Below are 17,606 nucleotides of genomic sequence, written 5' to 3' on the forward strand. Positions count from 1 at the left end.
AGGAAATGTAACTTATGTTATTTTAATAAAATGAAAATGAATGAATGAATGAAAATATTTGCAACTAACCAGGTTGCAAATAATTTCAGTCACACTAATTTCCTTCAAAAATAACAACTTATTTTTGCATTCAATATTTTTTTTTTATATATGTGCAAATAATTCACACAGGCACAACTAGTTTACTTAACGCACAAATAAATGCCAAGTTTGGTATTTCTAACAGAATTGGGTTGATGTATACATTATCATATAAAAATTTGTAATCCCTCGTATAACAGAGTACTCACATTAAAAAAAAAAATGCTGTGTTTGCAAATCTATGCTATACGAAACAAAGGACCAATGCAAAACATGGGGTTATGTTCCAGAAGTTAACGAAAATATACTATTCTTTTTATTACTAAGAGAAATATGTTTATTAAAGCAATCAATATTTTTTTCTAATCAATAATTAACAATCACAATTAAAAGTACTGTATTATGTGTTAATATTAATTTTAGTTAAACAAGGGCATTTTCTTTTTACAAAGTATCATCATCTCAGCTGTTTTGTTGATCTCAATCAGAAGTATCGGCAACATTTTCATATTTTTTATTTTTATCATAAAAATTTTTATGGATGACAAAATAAAAATATTTTATTAATCGAAAATTTGTTCTAGTGGGTCATATTTGTTTGATAGAGTACTGAGCAATTTTTTTTCCAGAATTTGTGTTTGGATACCATATTGTTCAAGTACCGAGATACTGCCGTATTTTGTTAATTTTTACAAATGAAGTAATCATTCATGGGTAAGTAATACCCTATGATTAAAAAAATTTAATAACATTTATCTAAAAATGTTTAAATAAACTTTACTAAATATGAAGATTAATCTATAAAGCAGAAAAAAAAAACATGATGACAGTCTTAAGGGCTAAAGTCTGAAAGCAACAACAACATTGAAACCTGGTTGATAAGAAAGTTAGGACAAGAAAGAAAAAAATTGCACTATCAGTTTTTGTCAAAGTAAACCTGATGAAAAGCACAAAATAATTTGATGGCAAATAATCTGTGGGCAAAATTGAGATGATAAGCATGCTTACTTGAATAAAAAAAAAAAAACATCGAATAATAAAGTTTACACTTAAAAATTGTGGATTTTTATATAAGGGATTTTTAAAACAGAATTACAGTGAAACGAAAGGTCATGTTGTATGAGGGATATCCCCATTTTCAAACTGTGTTAGAGCAAAACCATGTTTTAGAAGTACTGTGTTGTATGAGGGATAACTGTACTTAAATAAATAAAATAGTGAATGAAATCAATTTACCTTTTGTTCTTTTAATAAAGTGACTAATGTATCTAATTCAGGAACTAATGGTTCACATTCAATAAGCTGTTTTTCAACCTCTTCAAACCATTTTAGAAGTTCCTCTATATCTCCAACAACCTTAAAAAGATAAAATTCCTTAATTTTAATATTTGAAAATATTTTTAATAAATTCTAATTGTAAAAATACTTTAATCTTTTACTAATTTGGATCCAATAATCCAACAATTTTTTAATATAAAATATATATATTTTAAAACCTAAATATAAAACTTATGAAGTAAACAATTATTTGCGTGTGTATATATAATTATATATCTTAATTTTGAAATTATAATTCTAATATATAAACATAATTGCAAAAAATATTAGTTAAAATGAATAAATTTCATTTGTTTTTGAGTTTCATTATAACTAATTTCTATTAAATATATGATATATTGATTTAGAAAAATCTTAAATAAAACATACTTCCAAGTTTCTTTGTTTTGACAATGTAATTCTTTCTCCTTTTCGCTGTACTTGTTCACAGATGACATCAAATCGTCGGTTATTTTGTGAAACCAAATTTTCTATTGTAGCGGCTTCACTTCCAGGTGACAATTGACATAACTTGGAACCGATGTGATTAACTGTTTCCAAAACTGTGCGATACTCTTGTATTTCACTTTCGAGATTCTATACCAATAGAAATAAATTTAATTAGAGACTAATTACAACATAATTAATATTGAGTAATATTTATAAATTAATTCTACCTTTATAGTTGTTTCTTGCATAGAAAGACTGGTTGTTTCCAAACCTTTCAAAAGTTTTTCAGCTTCTTCCATCCAGTTAGTAAGTTGATCATGTGAAAAATGGAACTTTTCAACTAATGGTAAGGCATTTTCTGCTTGCTTCAATTTATCATTTACACGATTCATCAAATCAGTAAATTTTATTTGAAGAGTGTCTAGTTTTTCTTTCATTTCGATAGCATCATCACCTAGAAAATTAATTTAATATTTTATTACTTCATGTATAAAGCTTTTATAATAAAATAAAAAATAAATTATTGTTCATACTTAAATAAATATTTACTAAATATTTTATTATAATTAATATTAGATAATATTAACTACTTTATTTTATATTATCTAATGTTCATCAAATAAAATATATGACAATATACTTCCATTCTCTACTAAGAAATTATTAGTCTATAAATAAAACAACCCGATGTAATCCACTGGCTTTACGAATTTATCAGGTTTCGTCAGGTTTTTTTATGTCTATAAATTTTCCAGAGATTATTTTATGCAATATTTCAAAATATATCTAGATCAAAGTAAATAGTTTATTCCATAATTAATATTCAAAAATGATGAAAATGTTAAGTGTATAATTATTGATATTAAAGCAAACAAAACTTCAAAATTGATTTACTTCATTTATTAAAAATGAAATACATGATAAAAATGTAATAATAACAGAAATTCTGTTATTTTTTCTATCTTCTAATGGTTAAACAAACAGTAAAGATAACAATAAAATTATTTTAAGTGTCAATATTCTGTGTATTTTTGATAAAATTTGGCCAGAAATGAACATTGTAATTTCCAATCTTCTTTTTTTTTTTTAAATGGAAATGTATCATATGAATAAATTTGAATTAATAGTTCTAATGTGTTATAACTATCTGGTAGGCATCAGTCATAATTACTATGAATCAATAACATATTATAATTGAATATATATTGATTCAGAATGACTAAATTTCACCTGATGTAAAAATGTATTAATTTCAATTTTATGCATGTGTCACTCACTTTTGCAAAATTTCCTGTAGATATGGAATGTTTTAGAATTTTTTACAGATATAGAAAAGTTCCACTTGTATACAATTTAAAATATTTAAATATATCAATTTCTTTCCTAAAATATTTAGTTTTTATTTCATTTAGTATATGTATTTGAAGTAAAAAGTTGCATTTAGCATTACAGTAGAGTGTCGATTATCTGAATCAATTGGGGACTGGGGTTGTTTGGAAAATCTATATTTCGGATAACCGATTATGTACGAAAAAATATATTAACCTACCCCATGTTGAAATTTTTCTCCGTTGTGTGTCACTTCATGTTGAATTTTTGTCGATGTTAAGCTTAACATAGACTATTGTATGGTTAAAAATTATTTTTTTATTTTGTAGAAACAAAATAAATATATTGAAAAATATAAAAACAATACTTCAAAAGTTAATTTAGTATCAAAAGCGTAAAATATTTGAGTAGCCGAAGACATAGCCAAAGATTGCAGTGCCACAGCACTGGCAAAAATTTAAATTTGCCGACTGGAATTCTTTCAGATAATTGACGTTTCGGATAATTGACTTTCGGATAATTGACGCTCTACTGTATTATTTACAGTATTTAAATGTGGTTAAAGACTAAAGATTTACCTGAAGCATGTTTCATTATATCTCTTCCAGAATTAATTGTATCTTGAACTTCATCTTCATGATCATTTATATCATCTTTTAATTTCTAATATAAAATAAAGTTTTATTAATATTTTATAATTTTAAATAATTTAATTCTTTTAAAAAACTTTTAAGCAATAAACTTTCTTACCTTAAGTTCATTCAATTGTTCTTGTAATTTATCTACATAAACATTTAAAATTTCATAATGGGATAAACGAGTATTCATTTTCTCTATCCATGCTATAATTTTCTGGTATTTCACAGTAAATTTTCCAAGACCATCACACACATCAGTTAATATTTGTCCTATAATTTTATTATCTTTGATAACCATTTCAAATCTTTCAATCACTTCTTTAAGACGTTCCTCCACATTGTTAGCTTCATCAATTCCAACAAGATTTTTTAATTTTAATGAGAGATTTTTCAGTTCATCAAAAAATCTATCGTGTTCAATAATTTCTTTTTCAAGATTCTAAAAGCATAAAAACAAAAATTATATATACATTAAGTTAATAAAGAAATTAAACTTTCATACTATACAAAATTATGGAAAATTGAATGTCTACAAACTTATTTCAACATTTCTTGTTTATTAATTTAAATATTTAATAAATAGCTAGATATTTTTTTATATATTATATTTAGAAGTAACACTTATCATTCATTAGTTATTTTAAAGCAAAGAATTGTGTTGTAGTGCCGAATATTAAATTATTGTAAATTTTTTGAATTTTGAAAAAGATTTATGATTATAAATCATTAAAATAAAACCAGATAATTTCAAATCTAATAAAATATAATGCAAATAGGTTAGAATATAAATTCTGCTAATTTCAAGGTGGTCTTCTTTTATACATTTAGATTAACATAAAAATGTTATGTATTTTATCACTGAATAACAAACATTTACCTTATGTTCAACAATATTAATTTTAAGACGATCTTGATCAGTCGGTACAGTTGACAATGTCACAATTCTCTTTTCAACTATTTCTATCCATTCGGTAAGAACAGTTAATTTTTCTTGAAAGTCTCGAGCAACCGGTATGGTGTTATCGAGACAATCCATACGTTCTTGGGCTTTTGAAGTTAAGGTATTAAATTTCTGAAGTAATGTGGTTAGTTGTTGGTTAACATCAGTATCTTGAGACTGTCCCAAAATATCAGATCCCATCGTTTGTAAAGAACAAATGCTATTTTGTCTATCCAAAAGTAATTTTCTCAAAAACTATATTTAGAGTTAAAAAAAATATATATATTTAGTTTAACATAAAAATTTCATATACTTTCTTTGGAAAAATTATTCAAAACATACCTTCTGTTCTTGGGCTTGAGCTTTAACAACTTTATAATCAGCTGAAGGTGCTTTCTGATTACAAACCATTTCTTCTGTATCATGGATCCACTTTTGAACTCCATCAAGTGCTTCTTGGAATTTTCCTGATTGTATCAAAGCAACATCTAATCGACGTTCTCTCTCATTCAACTGTAATAGAAATTTTATACATCATTTTTCATATTCCAGACATACAAGGCAAGATAAAAGTATTTTATTTCATAATGAATTTTTGCTATTAATAATGAATAATCTAAGACCCTAATCACTAAGAATTTAAACTTTTAATTTTACTGATGTAATTTAAAAATTTGCATGAAAAAAATGAGATAAGATATGAATTATCATTTAAATTTTGCTTGTAAATAAAAACATATAAAGAATCAATTAGACAGAATTAAATATTTTAAATATTTACTTAATCTAATTTAACATGATAATTTATTGAATGATGTTATTAAATTTTATTAGAAATTTTAACAATTTTGACTTCCTAAACAAATATTGTAAAATAAAAATTTGATTAGCTAATAATTCACTTTTAAATTAATTTCTGTTTAATTTAGAATTAGTTAGCTATAATTATCTAGAAACTAAAAACCTCTTTAGTTTTAACTTTTTTTATTAATGAATATGATTCTTGACAAATATTTTATAATATATTTTTCTATGATTCTTACTGACGATATTAATACATTTGAAAATTTATTGTAGATATTAATATCAACTGATATAGAGATTCATATGCTTAAACTATTAGATTTTTATTTAATTTTTCAACATTAATTAAAAACAAATGTATTATTATTACTATTATTCTTTTCAATAATGAATGTAATATCATTTCAATTATTTGTATATTTAATTTTTTAAATATACATTTAAAAAATTTAATAATTTCATTACTTTTTCATTTAGTGTGTTCCATTTCTCATTCAATTTCTCTAAATCTTGTTCAAGACCAGTCGTATTGATGCCAGAAGAGGCAGATTGGATCAAACCTTGGCCACTTTTATTAACTTCTTCAATGTTTTTCTTGAGTGGTTCTATTTTTTTCTGGCATAAAGTCTAACACAGAAAATATATTTTAAATTATTTTGACAATTAAATAATTTTATATGTATCAGAGTAATCACTACATTAAGTAGCATATAAATATAATATATCAATGATAACATTATATAAATTCTAACGCAAATATTGTAATAATTGAAAACTAATTTATTTATTAAGAAGTCAAATTCTCCTACCCCCTTGTAACAAGTTAAATCTTAAATACAATAAATTTGTTTTTAAAATTCTAACAGAAATATAATGTCAAACATTTACACTTTTATTATTTTGATTTTATTTTACTTTCTATCTTTAAATTTACATTAAATAAATTATATCTAACTTAAAATAAATTGAATTATTACTTTTCATTGAGCTATTCAAAGAAAAAATAATGCAGTTTATTATTATTAATAATGAAATTTATTTTATTTTGTTGTTGTTATCATCTTTTATTCTCTCACAAAGTATATACCTTGAACTGCTGTTGCTGAGAACGAACAGTTTCTACATCTCCACCGACCGATTTGAAATTTTTCTCTTCGGATATTAAATTTTCTAGATCCTTAAGAGTAGTAGAGTAATCCTTGTAAAATTGTTCCAGTCTTTTTAGTGTCTTTTCTAAATCGGTATGGTAAACTTTACTGCGGTCATCTAATCTATTAAGCTGCCTTTGAATGTTACTTATCTGAAAAATTTTTAAAATATACAATAAATTCATAACAACTAAACAGTTTATATTTATTGCATTTATTAGGATTCAAATCAACTAACTTGATCTTTGTATACTTTTTCTTCTATATTATATTTTCCTTGAGTTATTACTTTCTGTGTATCATTAATTTCAATTCTAGTTTTACTTATTTGTTTTGCAAAATTCTGTAAATAAACAAATAAAACATTTTAAATATATTAAATTAATTAATTATTAATTTTATAGTAAATTTACTAATGTCATATAATAATTTAAAAATTCAACTTTTATATACACAAGAAACAAATAAATTCAAATACAATTAATTTATAAAAAAAAATACTGTATGTTAGATCTGAATCTGACTTTTCCTTTTATTTTTATTTTACATAAAAACTGATTCCACAAAATTGAGAACAAATGTAATATAAAATGTTTTAATACAATTATTTAATTAATTTAAATAAATTCTTATAAAATAAGCTTACACAAGTGTATTCATTAATAGAAAAATTACTCAAAAATACTTCAGTTTGTAATTTTTAATAATTCAAGTTTGAAAAAAAATCAATCTTTTTATTTTATTTTGCATTGTATGTTTAACATGCTTGAATAAATTCATAACATTTAAATGTATTTAAATGTAGATTGTAAACACAGAGTGCTAAAATATCAATAATTAAATTCAATAAAAATATTATAAATTCTCCCTTACCTTTATCTCATCAAACTGAGCCCGAACAGTATTTACATCTCTGCCAATAGAACCCATGGTATCCAAAGACTCTTCAAGAGTATTTAATTGTGTTTGTATTGTCTTCACTTTATTCTTGATAAATAAAATAAAATTTATTAAATTAGTTTCAGTAATCAACTAAAATATATTTAATTCTATTTTTTTATTTACAGAAAACTGAATACTTAAAAATAATAATAATAAAATTAATGTATTGTTATATATCAAAAACTTAAAATAAAAACTGTAATAATGAAAGCTGATTTAATCTTAGTGTTTTTAATTGCATTTCTTTTTAATTTAAAAATCATTTATAACATTCTAAATATATCTAATTATAATTACTATAATACTATCCAAATTTTAAACTGAAAGACAATTTTATCACATTCATAAACATTGTGTTCATTGTATCAATATAAAAAATATAATGCTGTTTCATAATTAAAGATATCTATATATATAAAATTATGTCCTGACTGACTGATTCATCATCATCCAGAGTAAACCACTGAGCCTAAGAAGAGAATTTGGTGCACAGTTAGGGTATGTCATAAAAATGCACACTAAGAAGGGAGAGGATTAAGGCTTAACCTGAAGAATAGCTTCTACTGTGCTATTTTAGATGTGATTTTTTGATTTTGATAGTAATAACTTAATTTCCAAACATATAATATTTACCAAATCATCCAAATCGGTTGCCCGAGCAATGCCGGGCTCATTTGCTAGTGGAATATAAAAATGTAGTGATATGAATGCAGAAATGCAGACAAACTACATATGTGTACGTATATATTCTATGTATAAAGGGCATAGCATATATATATGCCTTTATAGATAGAATATGGAATATGTAATTATATATCAGTAAAAATAGTTATTACTTATAATCTCTTCAAGAAGTTTTTCCACTTTTCCACATCTTGCAGATCCAGAATATCAACTTCTCTCATTTCAAATATAACTTTTGCTTATATTGTTATATTACAGCAATAATTATTATTATGGTACTATCTTATATTTCCATTTTTATGTTTACAAAAAATCATCTGTCAATAACATTAGTTAATTTATTTCAATGTTTTAATAATTAAAAATAAATTCTAAATTTCTTTCATTTTAAATCAGAATTTGCATGAACGTTCATTGTTGATTATATTTTTACTTAAAAAGATAAAGAAGAGTAAGCATTGGCTGGCATAAATAATGTATATTTCTCATTATTTAACAAAAACAGCTGAGTATTAGTTAATGGAGGATACAATAGCATGTTATTTTACAATGTTATATATCTAGTCTTAATACTCTAATTGTTCTTATATTGAACTTGGATTGAATAAATATGTTTTCAAAGCAAAAACAAAAATTTGCATTAGTAGAACTATAACCTGAGCTATTAGAACATGAATTTTAAATTATAATTACTTACTGTAAATTTTAATAATATTTCTGAAGCAGCTTCTAAATCGTTTAATCTTGTTTGAAGTTTTTTATTTGTACTCTGATAATGCTTTTCTACAGTTTCAACTTCTTTAGTTATATGAGTAATATTAGATGATGTTGTTCCTTCCACAAGAAGTTTTTTGACGTAATCTTTCAAGCTATTAATCTGTTTTTGAATGTCGTTAGCTTCCACAATGAATGACTACAAATACAATATTTTAATTAGTACATTAAAATACAGCTTGATGAATTAACAAATTGTAATTTTTACAAACCTTCATTCTTTCTAAATGACGGGGTTCTCTTGCTGCATCTCCAAGGGCATCGTGAGATGCGAGTTTATCATCTAATCTTTGTAGTGAGTGTTGAATATCACGTAACTTATCATAATATTCAGTTAACCGTTGTGACACAACATCTAATATTTGTGATCTGTTAGCAATTTCTACAAAAAAGAAACAATTCATTAAATAAAAACATAATTTACTATATAACAAAGTTTAGTAAAATCTTTTACAGATATTAAAAATAAATNTGTATATTTTAAACTATCTTATTTTTCATAAATTTTACTTGTATAAATATATATTACGCCTGTATAATATCCTTGTTGCCCTCCCATCATTGTACAATTTTACTCTTAATGTTTATTAATATGCTGTGTTCATTGTCATAATTAGTTAGTGTTTTTTAAATCCTGATAATGCTCAGCGAAATCAGGAAATGTAACTTATGTTATTTTAATAAAATGAAAATGAATGAATGAATGAAAATATTTGCAACTAACCAGGTTGCAAATAATTTCAGTCACACTAATTTCCTTCAAAAATAACAACTTATTTTTGCATTCAATATTTTTTTTTTATATATGTGCAAATAATTCACACAGGCACAACTAGTTTACTTAACGCACAAATAAATGCCAAGTTTGGTATTTCTAACAGAATTGGGTTGATGTATACATTATCATATAAAAATTTGTAATCCCTCGTATAACAGAGTACTCACATTAAAAAAAAAAATGCTGTGTTTGCAAATCTATGCTATACGAAACAAAGGACCAATGCAAAACATGGGGTTATGTTCCAGAAGTTAACGAAAATATACTATTCTTTTTATTACTAAGAGAAATATGTTTATTAAAGCAATCAATATTTTTTTCTAATCAATAATTAACAATCACAATTAAAAGTACTGTATTATGTGTTAATATTAATTTTAGTTAAACAAGGGCATTTTCTTTTTACAAAGTATCATCATCTCAGCTGTTTTGTTGATCTCAATCAGAAGTATCGGCAACATTTTCATATTTTTTATTTTTATCATAAAAATTTTTATGGATGACAAAATAAAAATATTTTATTAATCGAAAATTTGTTCTAGTGGGTCATATTTGTTTGATAGAGTACTGAGCAATTTTTTTTCCAGAATTTGTGTTTGGATACCATATTGTTCAAGTACCGAGATACTGCCGTATTTTGTTAATTTTTACAAATGAAGTAATCATTCATGGGTAAGTAATACCCTATGATTAAAAAAATTTAATAACATTTATCTAAAAATGTTTAAATAAACTTTACTAAATATGAAGATTAATCTATAAAGCAGAAAAAAAAAACATGATGACAGTCTTAAGGGCTAAAGTCTGAAAGCAACAACAACATTGAAACCTGGTTGATAAGAAAGTTAGGACAAGAAAGAAAAAAATTGCACTATCAGTTTTTGTCAAAGTAAACCTGATGAAAAGCACAAAATAATTTGATGGCAAATAATCTGTGGGCAAAATTGAGATGATAAGCATGCTTACTTGAATAAAAAAAAAAAAAACATCGAATAATAAAGTTTACACTTAAAAATTGTGGATTTTTATATAAGGGATTTTTAAAACAGAATTACAGTGAAACGAAAGGTCATGTTGTATGAGGGATATCCCCATTTTCAAACTGTGTTAGAGCAAAACCATGTTTTAGAAGTACTGTGTTGTATGAGGGATAACTGTACTTAAATAAATAAAATAGTGAATGAAATCAATTTACCTTTTGTTCTTTTAATAAAGTGACTAATGTATCTAATTCAGGAACTAATGGTTCACATTCAATAAGCTGTTTTTCAACCTCTTCAAACCATTTTAGAAGTTCCTCTATATCTCCAACAACCTTAAAAAGATAAAATTCCTTAATTTTAATATTTGAAAATATTTTTAATAAATTCTAATTGTAAAAATACTTTAATCTTTTACTAATTTGGATCCAATAATCCAACAATTTTTTAATATAAAATATATATATTTTAAAACCTAAATATAAAACTTATGAAGTAAACAATTATTTGCGTGTGTATATATAATTATATATCTTAATTTTGAAATTATAATTCTAATATATAAACATAATTGCAAAAAATATTAGTTAAAATGAATAAATTTCATTTGTTTTTGAGTTTCATTATAACTAATTTCTATTAAATATATGATATATTGATTTAGAAAAATCTTAAATAAAACATACTTCCAAGTTTCTTTGTTTTGACAATGTAATTCTTTCTCCTTTTCGCTGTACTTGTTCACAGATGACATCAAATCGTCGGTTATTTTGTGAAACCAAATTTTCTATTGTAGCGGCTTCACTTCCAGGTGACAATTGACATAACTTGGAACCGATGTGATTAACTGTTTCCAAAACTGTGCGATACTCTTGTATTTCACTTTCGAGATTCTATACCAATAGAAATAAATTTAATTAGAGACTAATTACAACATAATTAATATTGAGTAATATTTATAAATTAATTCTACCTTTATAGTTGTTTCTTGCATAGAAAGACTGGTTGTTTCCAAACCTTTCAAAAGTTTTTCAGCTTCTTCCATCCAGTTAGTAAGTTGATCATGTGAAAAATGGAACTTTTCAACTAATGGTAAGGCATTTTCTGCTTGCTTCAATTTATCATTTACACGATTCATCAAATCAGTAAATTTTATTTGAAGAGTGTCTAGTTTTTCTTTCATTTCGATAGCATCATCACCTAGAAAATTAATTTAATATTTTATTACTTCATGTATAAAGCTTTTATAATAAAATAAAAAATAAATTATTGTTCATACTTAAATAAATATTTACTAAATATTTTATTATAATTAATATTAGATAATATTAACTACTTTATTTTATATTATCTAATGTTCATCAAATAAAATATATGACAATATACTTCCATTCTCTACTAAGAAATTATTAGTCTATAAATAAAACAACCCGATGTAATCCACTGGCTTTACGAATTTATCAGGTTTCGTCAGGTTTTTTTATGTCTATAAATTTTCCAGAGATTATTTTATGCAATATTTCAAAATATATCTAGATCAAAGTAAATAGTTTATTCCATAATTAATATTCAAAAATGATGAAAATGTTAAGTGTATAATTATTGATATTAAAGCAAACAAAACTTCAAAATTGATTTACTTCATTTATTAAAAATGAAATACATGATAAAAATGTAATAATAACAGAAATTCTGTTATTTTTTCTATCTTCTAATGGTTAAACAAACAGTAAAGATAACAATAAAATTATTTTAAGTGTCAATATTCTGTGTATTTTTGATAAAATTTGGCCAGAAATGAACATTGTAATTTCCAATCTTCTTTTTTTTTTTTAAATGGAAATGTATCATATGAATAAATTTGAATTAATAGTTCTAATGTGTTATAACTATCTGGTAGGCATCAGTCATAATTACTATGAATCAATAACATATTATAATTGAATATATATTGATTCAGAATGACTAAATTTCACCTGATGTAAAAATGTATTAATTTCAATTTTATGCATGTGTCACTCACTTTTGCAAAATTTCCTGTAGATATGGAATGTTTTAGAATTTTTTACAGATATAGAAAAGTTCCACTTGTATACAATTTAAAATATTTAAATATATCAATTTCTTTCCTAAAATATTTAGTTTTTATTTCATTTAGTATATGTATTTGAAGTAAAAAGTTGCATTTAGCATTACAGTAGAGTGTCGATTATCTGAATCAATTGGGGACTGGGGTTGTTTGGAAAATCTATATTTCGGATAACCGATTATGTACGAAAAAATATATTAACCTACCCCATGTTGAAATTTTTCTCCGTTGTGTGTCACTTCATGTTGAATTTTTGTCGATGTTAAGCTTAACATAGACTATTGTATGGTTAAAAATTATTTTTTTATTTTGTAGAAACAAAATAAATATATTGAAAAATATAAAAACAATACTTCAAAAGTTAATTTAGTATCAAAAGCGTAAAATATTTGAGTAGCCGAAGACATAGCCAAAGATTGCAGTGCCACAGCACTGGCAAAAATTTAAATTTGCCGACTGGAATTCTTTCAGATAATTGACGTTTCGGATAATTGACTTTCGGATAATTGACGCTCTACTGTATTATTTACAGTATTTAAATGTGGTTAAAGACTAAAGATTTACCTGAAGCATGTTTCATTATATCTCTTCCAGAATTAATTGTATCTTGAACTTCATCTTCATGATCATTTATATCATCTTTTAATTTCTAATATAAAATAAAGTTTTATTAATATTTTATAATTTTAAATAATTTAATTCTTTTAAAAAACTTTTAAGCAATAAACTTTCTTACCTTAAGTTCATTCAATTGTTCTTGTAATTTATCTACATAAACATTTAAAATTTCATAATGGGATAAACGAGTATTCATTTTCTCTATCCATGCTATAATTTTCTGGTATTTCACAGTAAATTTTCCAAGACCATCACACACATCAGTTAATATTTGTCCTATAATTTTATTATCTTTGATAACCATTTCAAATCTTTCAATCACTTCTTTAAGACGTTCCTCCACATTGTTAGCTTCATCAATTCCAACAAGATTTTTTAATTTTAATGAGAGATTTTTCAGTTCATCAAAAAATCTATCGTGTTCAATAATTTCTTTTTCAAGATTCTAAAAGCATAAAAACAAAAATTATATATACATTAAGTTAATAAAGAAATTAAACTTTCATACTATACAAAATTATGGAAAATTGAATGTCTACAAACTTATTTCAACATTTCTTGTTTATTAATTTAAATATTTAATAAATAGCTAGATATTTTTTTATATATTATATTTAGAAGTAACACTTATCATTCATTAGTTATTTTAAAGCAAAGAATTGTGTTGTAGTGCCGAATATTAAATTATTGTAAATTTTTTGAATTTTGAAAAAGATTTATGATTATAAATCATTAAAATAAAACCAGATAATTTCAAATCTAATAAAATATAATGCAAATAGGTTAGAATATAAATTCTGCTAATTTCAAGGTGGTCTTCTTTTATACATTTAGATTAACATAAAAATGTTATGTATTTTATCACTGAATAACAAACATTTACCTTATGTTCAACAATATTAATTTTAAGACGATCTTGATCAGTCGGTACAGTTGACAATGTCACAATTCTCTTTTCAACTATTTCTATCCATTCGGTAAGAACAGTTAATTTTTCTTGAAAGTCTCGAGCAACCGGTATGGTGTTATCGAGACAATCCATACGTTCTTGGGCTTTTGAAGTTAAGGTATTAAATTTCTGAAGTAATGTGGTTAGTTGTTGGTTAACATCAGTATCTTGAGACTGTCCCAAAATATCAGATCCCATCGTTTGTAAAGAACAAATGCTATTTTGTCTATCCAAAAGTAATTTTCTCAAAAACTATATTTAGAGTTAAAAAAAATATATATATTTAGTTTAACATAAAAATTTCATATACTTTCTTTGGAAAAATTATTCAAAACATACCTTCTGTTCTTGGGCTTGAGCTTTAACAACTTTATAATCAGCTGAAGGTGCTTTCTGATTACAAACCATTTCTTCTGTATCATGGATCCACTTTTGAACTCCATCAAGTGCTTCTTGGAATTTTCCTGATTGTATCAAAGCAACATCTAATCGACGTTCTCTCTCATTCAACTGTAATAGAAATTTTATACATCATTTTTCATATTCCAGACATACAAGGCAAGATAAAAGTATTTTATTTCATAATGAATTTTTGCTATTAATAATGAATAATCTAAGACCCTAATCACTAAGAATTTAAACTTTTAATTTTACTGATGTAATTTAAAAATTTGCATGAAAAAAATGAGATAAGATATGAATTATCATTTAAATTTTGCTTGTAAATAAAAACATATAAAGAATCAATTAGACAGAATTAAATATTTTAAATATTTACTTAATCTAATTTAACATGATAATTTATTGAATGATGTTATTAAATTTTATTAGAAATTTTAACAATTTTGACTTCCTAAACAAATATTGTAAAATAAAAATTTGATTAGCTAATAATTCACTTTTAAATTAATTTCTGTTTAATTTAGAATTAGTTAGCTATAATTATCTAGAAACTAAAAACCTCTTTAGTTTTAACTTTTTTTATTAATGAATATGATTCTTGACAAATATTTTATAATATATTTTTCTATGATTCTTACTGACGATATTAATACATTTGAAAATTTATTGTAGATATTAATATCAACTGATATAGAGATTCATATGCTTAAACTATTAGATTTTTATTTAATTTTTCAACATTAATTAAAAACAAATGTATTATTATTACTATTATTCTTTTCAATAATGAATGTAATATCATTTCAATTATTTGTATATTTAATTTTTTAAATATACATTTAAAAAATTTAATAATTTCATTACTTTTTCATTTAGTGTGTTCCATTTCTCATTCAATTTCTCTAAATCTTGTTCAAGACCAGTCGTATTGATGCCAGAAGAGGCAGATTGGATCAAACCTTGGCCACTTTTATTAACTTCTTCAATGTTTTTCTTGAGTGGTTCTATTTTTTTCTGGCATAAAGTCTAACACAGAAAATATATTTTAAATTATTTTGACAATTAAATAATTTTATATGTATCAGAGTAATCACTACATTAAGTAGCATATAAATATAATATATCAATGATAACATTATATAAATTCTAACGCAAATATTGTAATAATTGAAAACTAATTTATTTATTAAGAAGTCAAATTCTCCTACCCCCTTGTAACAAGTTAAATCTTAAATACAATAAATTTGTTTTTAAAATTCTAACAGAAATATAATGTCAAACATTTACACTTTTATTATTTTGATTTTATTTTACTTTCTATCTTTAAATTTACATTAAATAAATTATATCTAACTTAAAATAAATTGAATTATTACTTTTCATTGAGCTATTCAAAGAAAAAATAATGCAGTTTATTATTATTAATAATGAAATTTATTTTATTTTGTTGTTGTTATCATCTTTTATTCTCTCACAAAGTATATACCTTGAACTGCTGTTGCTGAGAACGAACAGTTTCTACATCTCCACCGACCGATTTGAAATTTTTCTCTTCGGATATTAAATTTTCTAGATCCTTAAGAGTAGTAGAGTAATCCTTGTAAAATTGTTCCAGTCTTTTTAGTGTCTTTTCTAAATCGGTATGGTAAACTTTACTGCGGTCATCTAATCTATTAAGCTGCCTTTGAATGTTACTTATCTGAAAAATTTTTAAAATATACAATAAATTCATAACAACTAAACAGTTTATATTTATTGCATTTATTAGGATTCAAATCAACTAACTTGATCTTTGTATACTTTTTCTTCTATATTATATTTTCCTTGAGTTATTACTTTCTGTGTATCATTAATTTCAATTCTAGTTTTACTTATTTGTTTTGCAAAATTCTGTAAATAAACAAATAAAACATTTTAAATATATTAAATTAATTAATTATTAATTTTATAGTAAATTTACTAATGTCATATAATAATTTAAAAATTCAACTTTTATATACACAAGAAACAAATAAATTCAAATACAATTAATTTATAAAAAAAAATACTGTATGTTAGATCTGAATCTGACTTTTCCTTTTATTTTTATTTTACATAAAAACTGATTCCACAAAATTGAGAACAAATGTAATATAAAATGTTTTAATACAATTATTTAATTAATTTAAATAAATTCTTATAAAATAAGCTTACACAAGTGTATTCATTAATAGAAAAATTACTCAAAAATACTTCAGTTTGTAATTTTTAATAATTCAAGTTTGAAAAAAAATCAATCTTTTTATTTTATTTTGCATTGTATGTTTAACATGCTTGAATAAATTCATAACATTTAAATGTATTTAAATGTAGATTGTAAACACAGAGTGCTAAAATATCAATAATTAAATTCAATAAAAATATTATAAATTCTCCCTTACCTTTATCTCATCAAACTGAGCCCGAACAGTATTTACATCTCTGCCAATAGAACCCATGGTATCCAAAGACTCTTCAAGAGTATTTAATTGTGTTTGTATTGTCTTCACTTTATTCTTGATAAATAAAATAAAATTTATTAAATTAGTTTCAGTAATCAACTAAAATATATTTAATTCTATTTTTTTATTTACAGAAAACTGAATACTTAAAAATAATAATAATAAAATTAATGTATTGTTATATATCAAAAACTTAAAATAAA

The 17,606-nt window shown here is 23.6% G+C and overlaps 1 protein-coding gene across 1 annotated transcript in view; it reads right to left on the reverse strand.

Moving 5' to 3' along the window:
* LOC111621247 overlaps positions 1-17,606 on the reverse strand; it is a 155,151-nt gene that overhangs the window by 28,201 nt on the left and 109,344 nt on the right. Inside the window, exons 49-72 of the mRNA XM_023363328.1 lie at positions 17,344-17,457; positions 16,709-16,813; positions 16,410-16,622; positions 15,788-15,949; positions 14,861-15,031; positions 14,456-14,773; positions 13,691-14,017; positions 13,519-13,603; positions 11,839-12,065; positions 11,552-11,758; positions 11,076-11,200; positions 9,320-9,530; positions 9,031-9,246; positions 7,581-7,694; positions 6,946-7,050; positions 6,647-6,859; positions 6,025-6,186; positions 5,098-5,268; positions 4,693-5,010; positions 3,928-4,254; positions 3,756-3,840; positions 2,076-2,302; positions 1,789-1,995; positions 1,318-1,437 (exon numbers count right to left, since the gene is read on the reverse strand). Of these exons, the coding sequence (XP_023219096.1) occupies positions 1,318-1,437; positions 1,789-1,995; positions 2,076-2,302; positions 3,756-3,840; positions 3,928-4,254; positions 4,693-5,010; positions 5,098-5,268; positions 6,025-6,186; positions 6,647-6,859; positions 6,946-7,050; positions 7,581-7,694; positions 9,031-9,246; positions 9,320-9,530; positions 11,076-11,200; positions 11,552-11,758; positions 11,839-12,065; positions 13,519-13,603; positions 13,691-14,017; positions 14,456-14,773; positions 14,861-15,031; positions 15,788-15,949; positions 16,410-16,622; positions 16,709-16,813; positions 17,344-17,457 (4,530 nt within the window). The remainder of the gene's footprint in view (positions 1-1,317; positions 1,438-1,788; positions 1,996-2,075; positions 2,303-3,755; positions 3,841-3,927; positions 4,255-4,692; positions 5,011-5,097; positions 5,269-6,024; positions 6,187-6,646; positions 6,860-6,945; positions 7,051-7,580; positions 7,695-9,030; positions 9,247-9,319; positions 9,531-11,075; positions 11,201-11,551; positions 11,759-11,838; positions 12,066-13,518; positions 13,604-13,690; positions 14,018-14,455; positions 14,774-14,860; positions 15,032-15,787; positions 15,950-16,409; positions 16,623-16,708; positions 16,814-17,343; positions 17,458-17,606) is intronic.

Source organism: Centruroides sculpturatus, unplaced genomic scaffold, assembly GCF_000671375.1.
Source record: "Centruroides sculpturatus isolate CEXI.00-Female unplaced genomic scaffold, Cexi_2.0 scaffold283, whole genome shotgun sequence".
In the NCBI taxonomy this organism is placed as follows: domain Eukaryota; kingdom Metazoa; phylum Arthropoda; class Arachnida; order Scorpiones; family Buthidae; genus Centruroides; species Centruroides sculpturatus.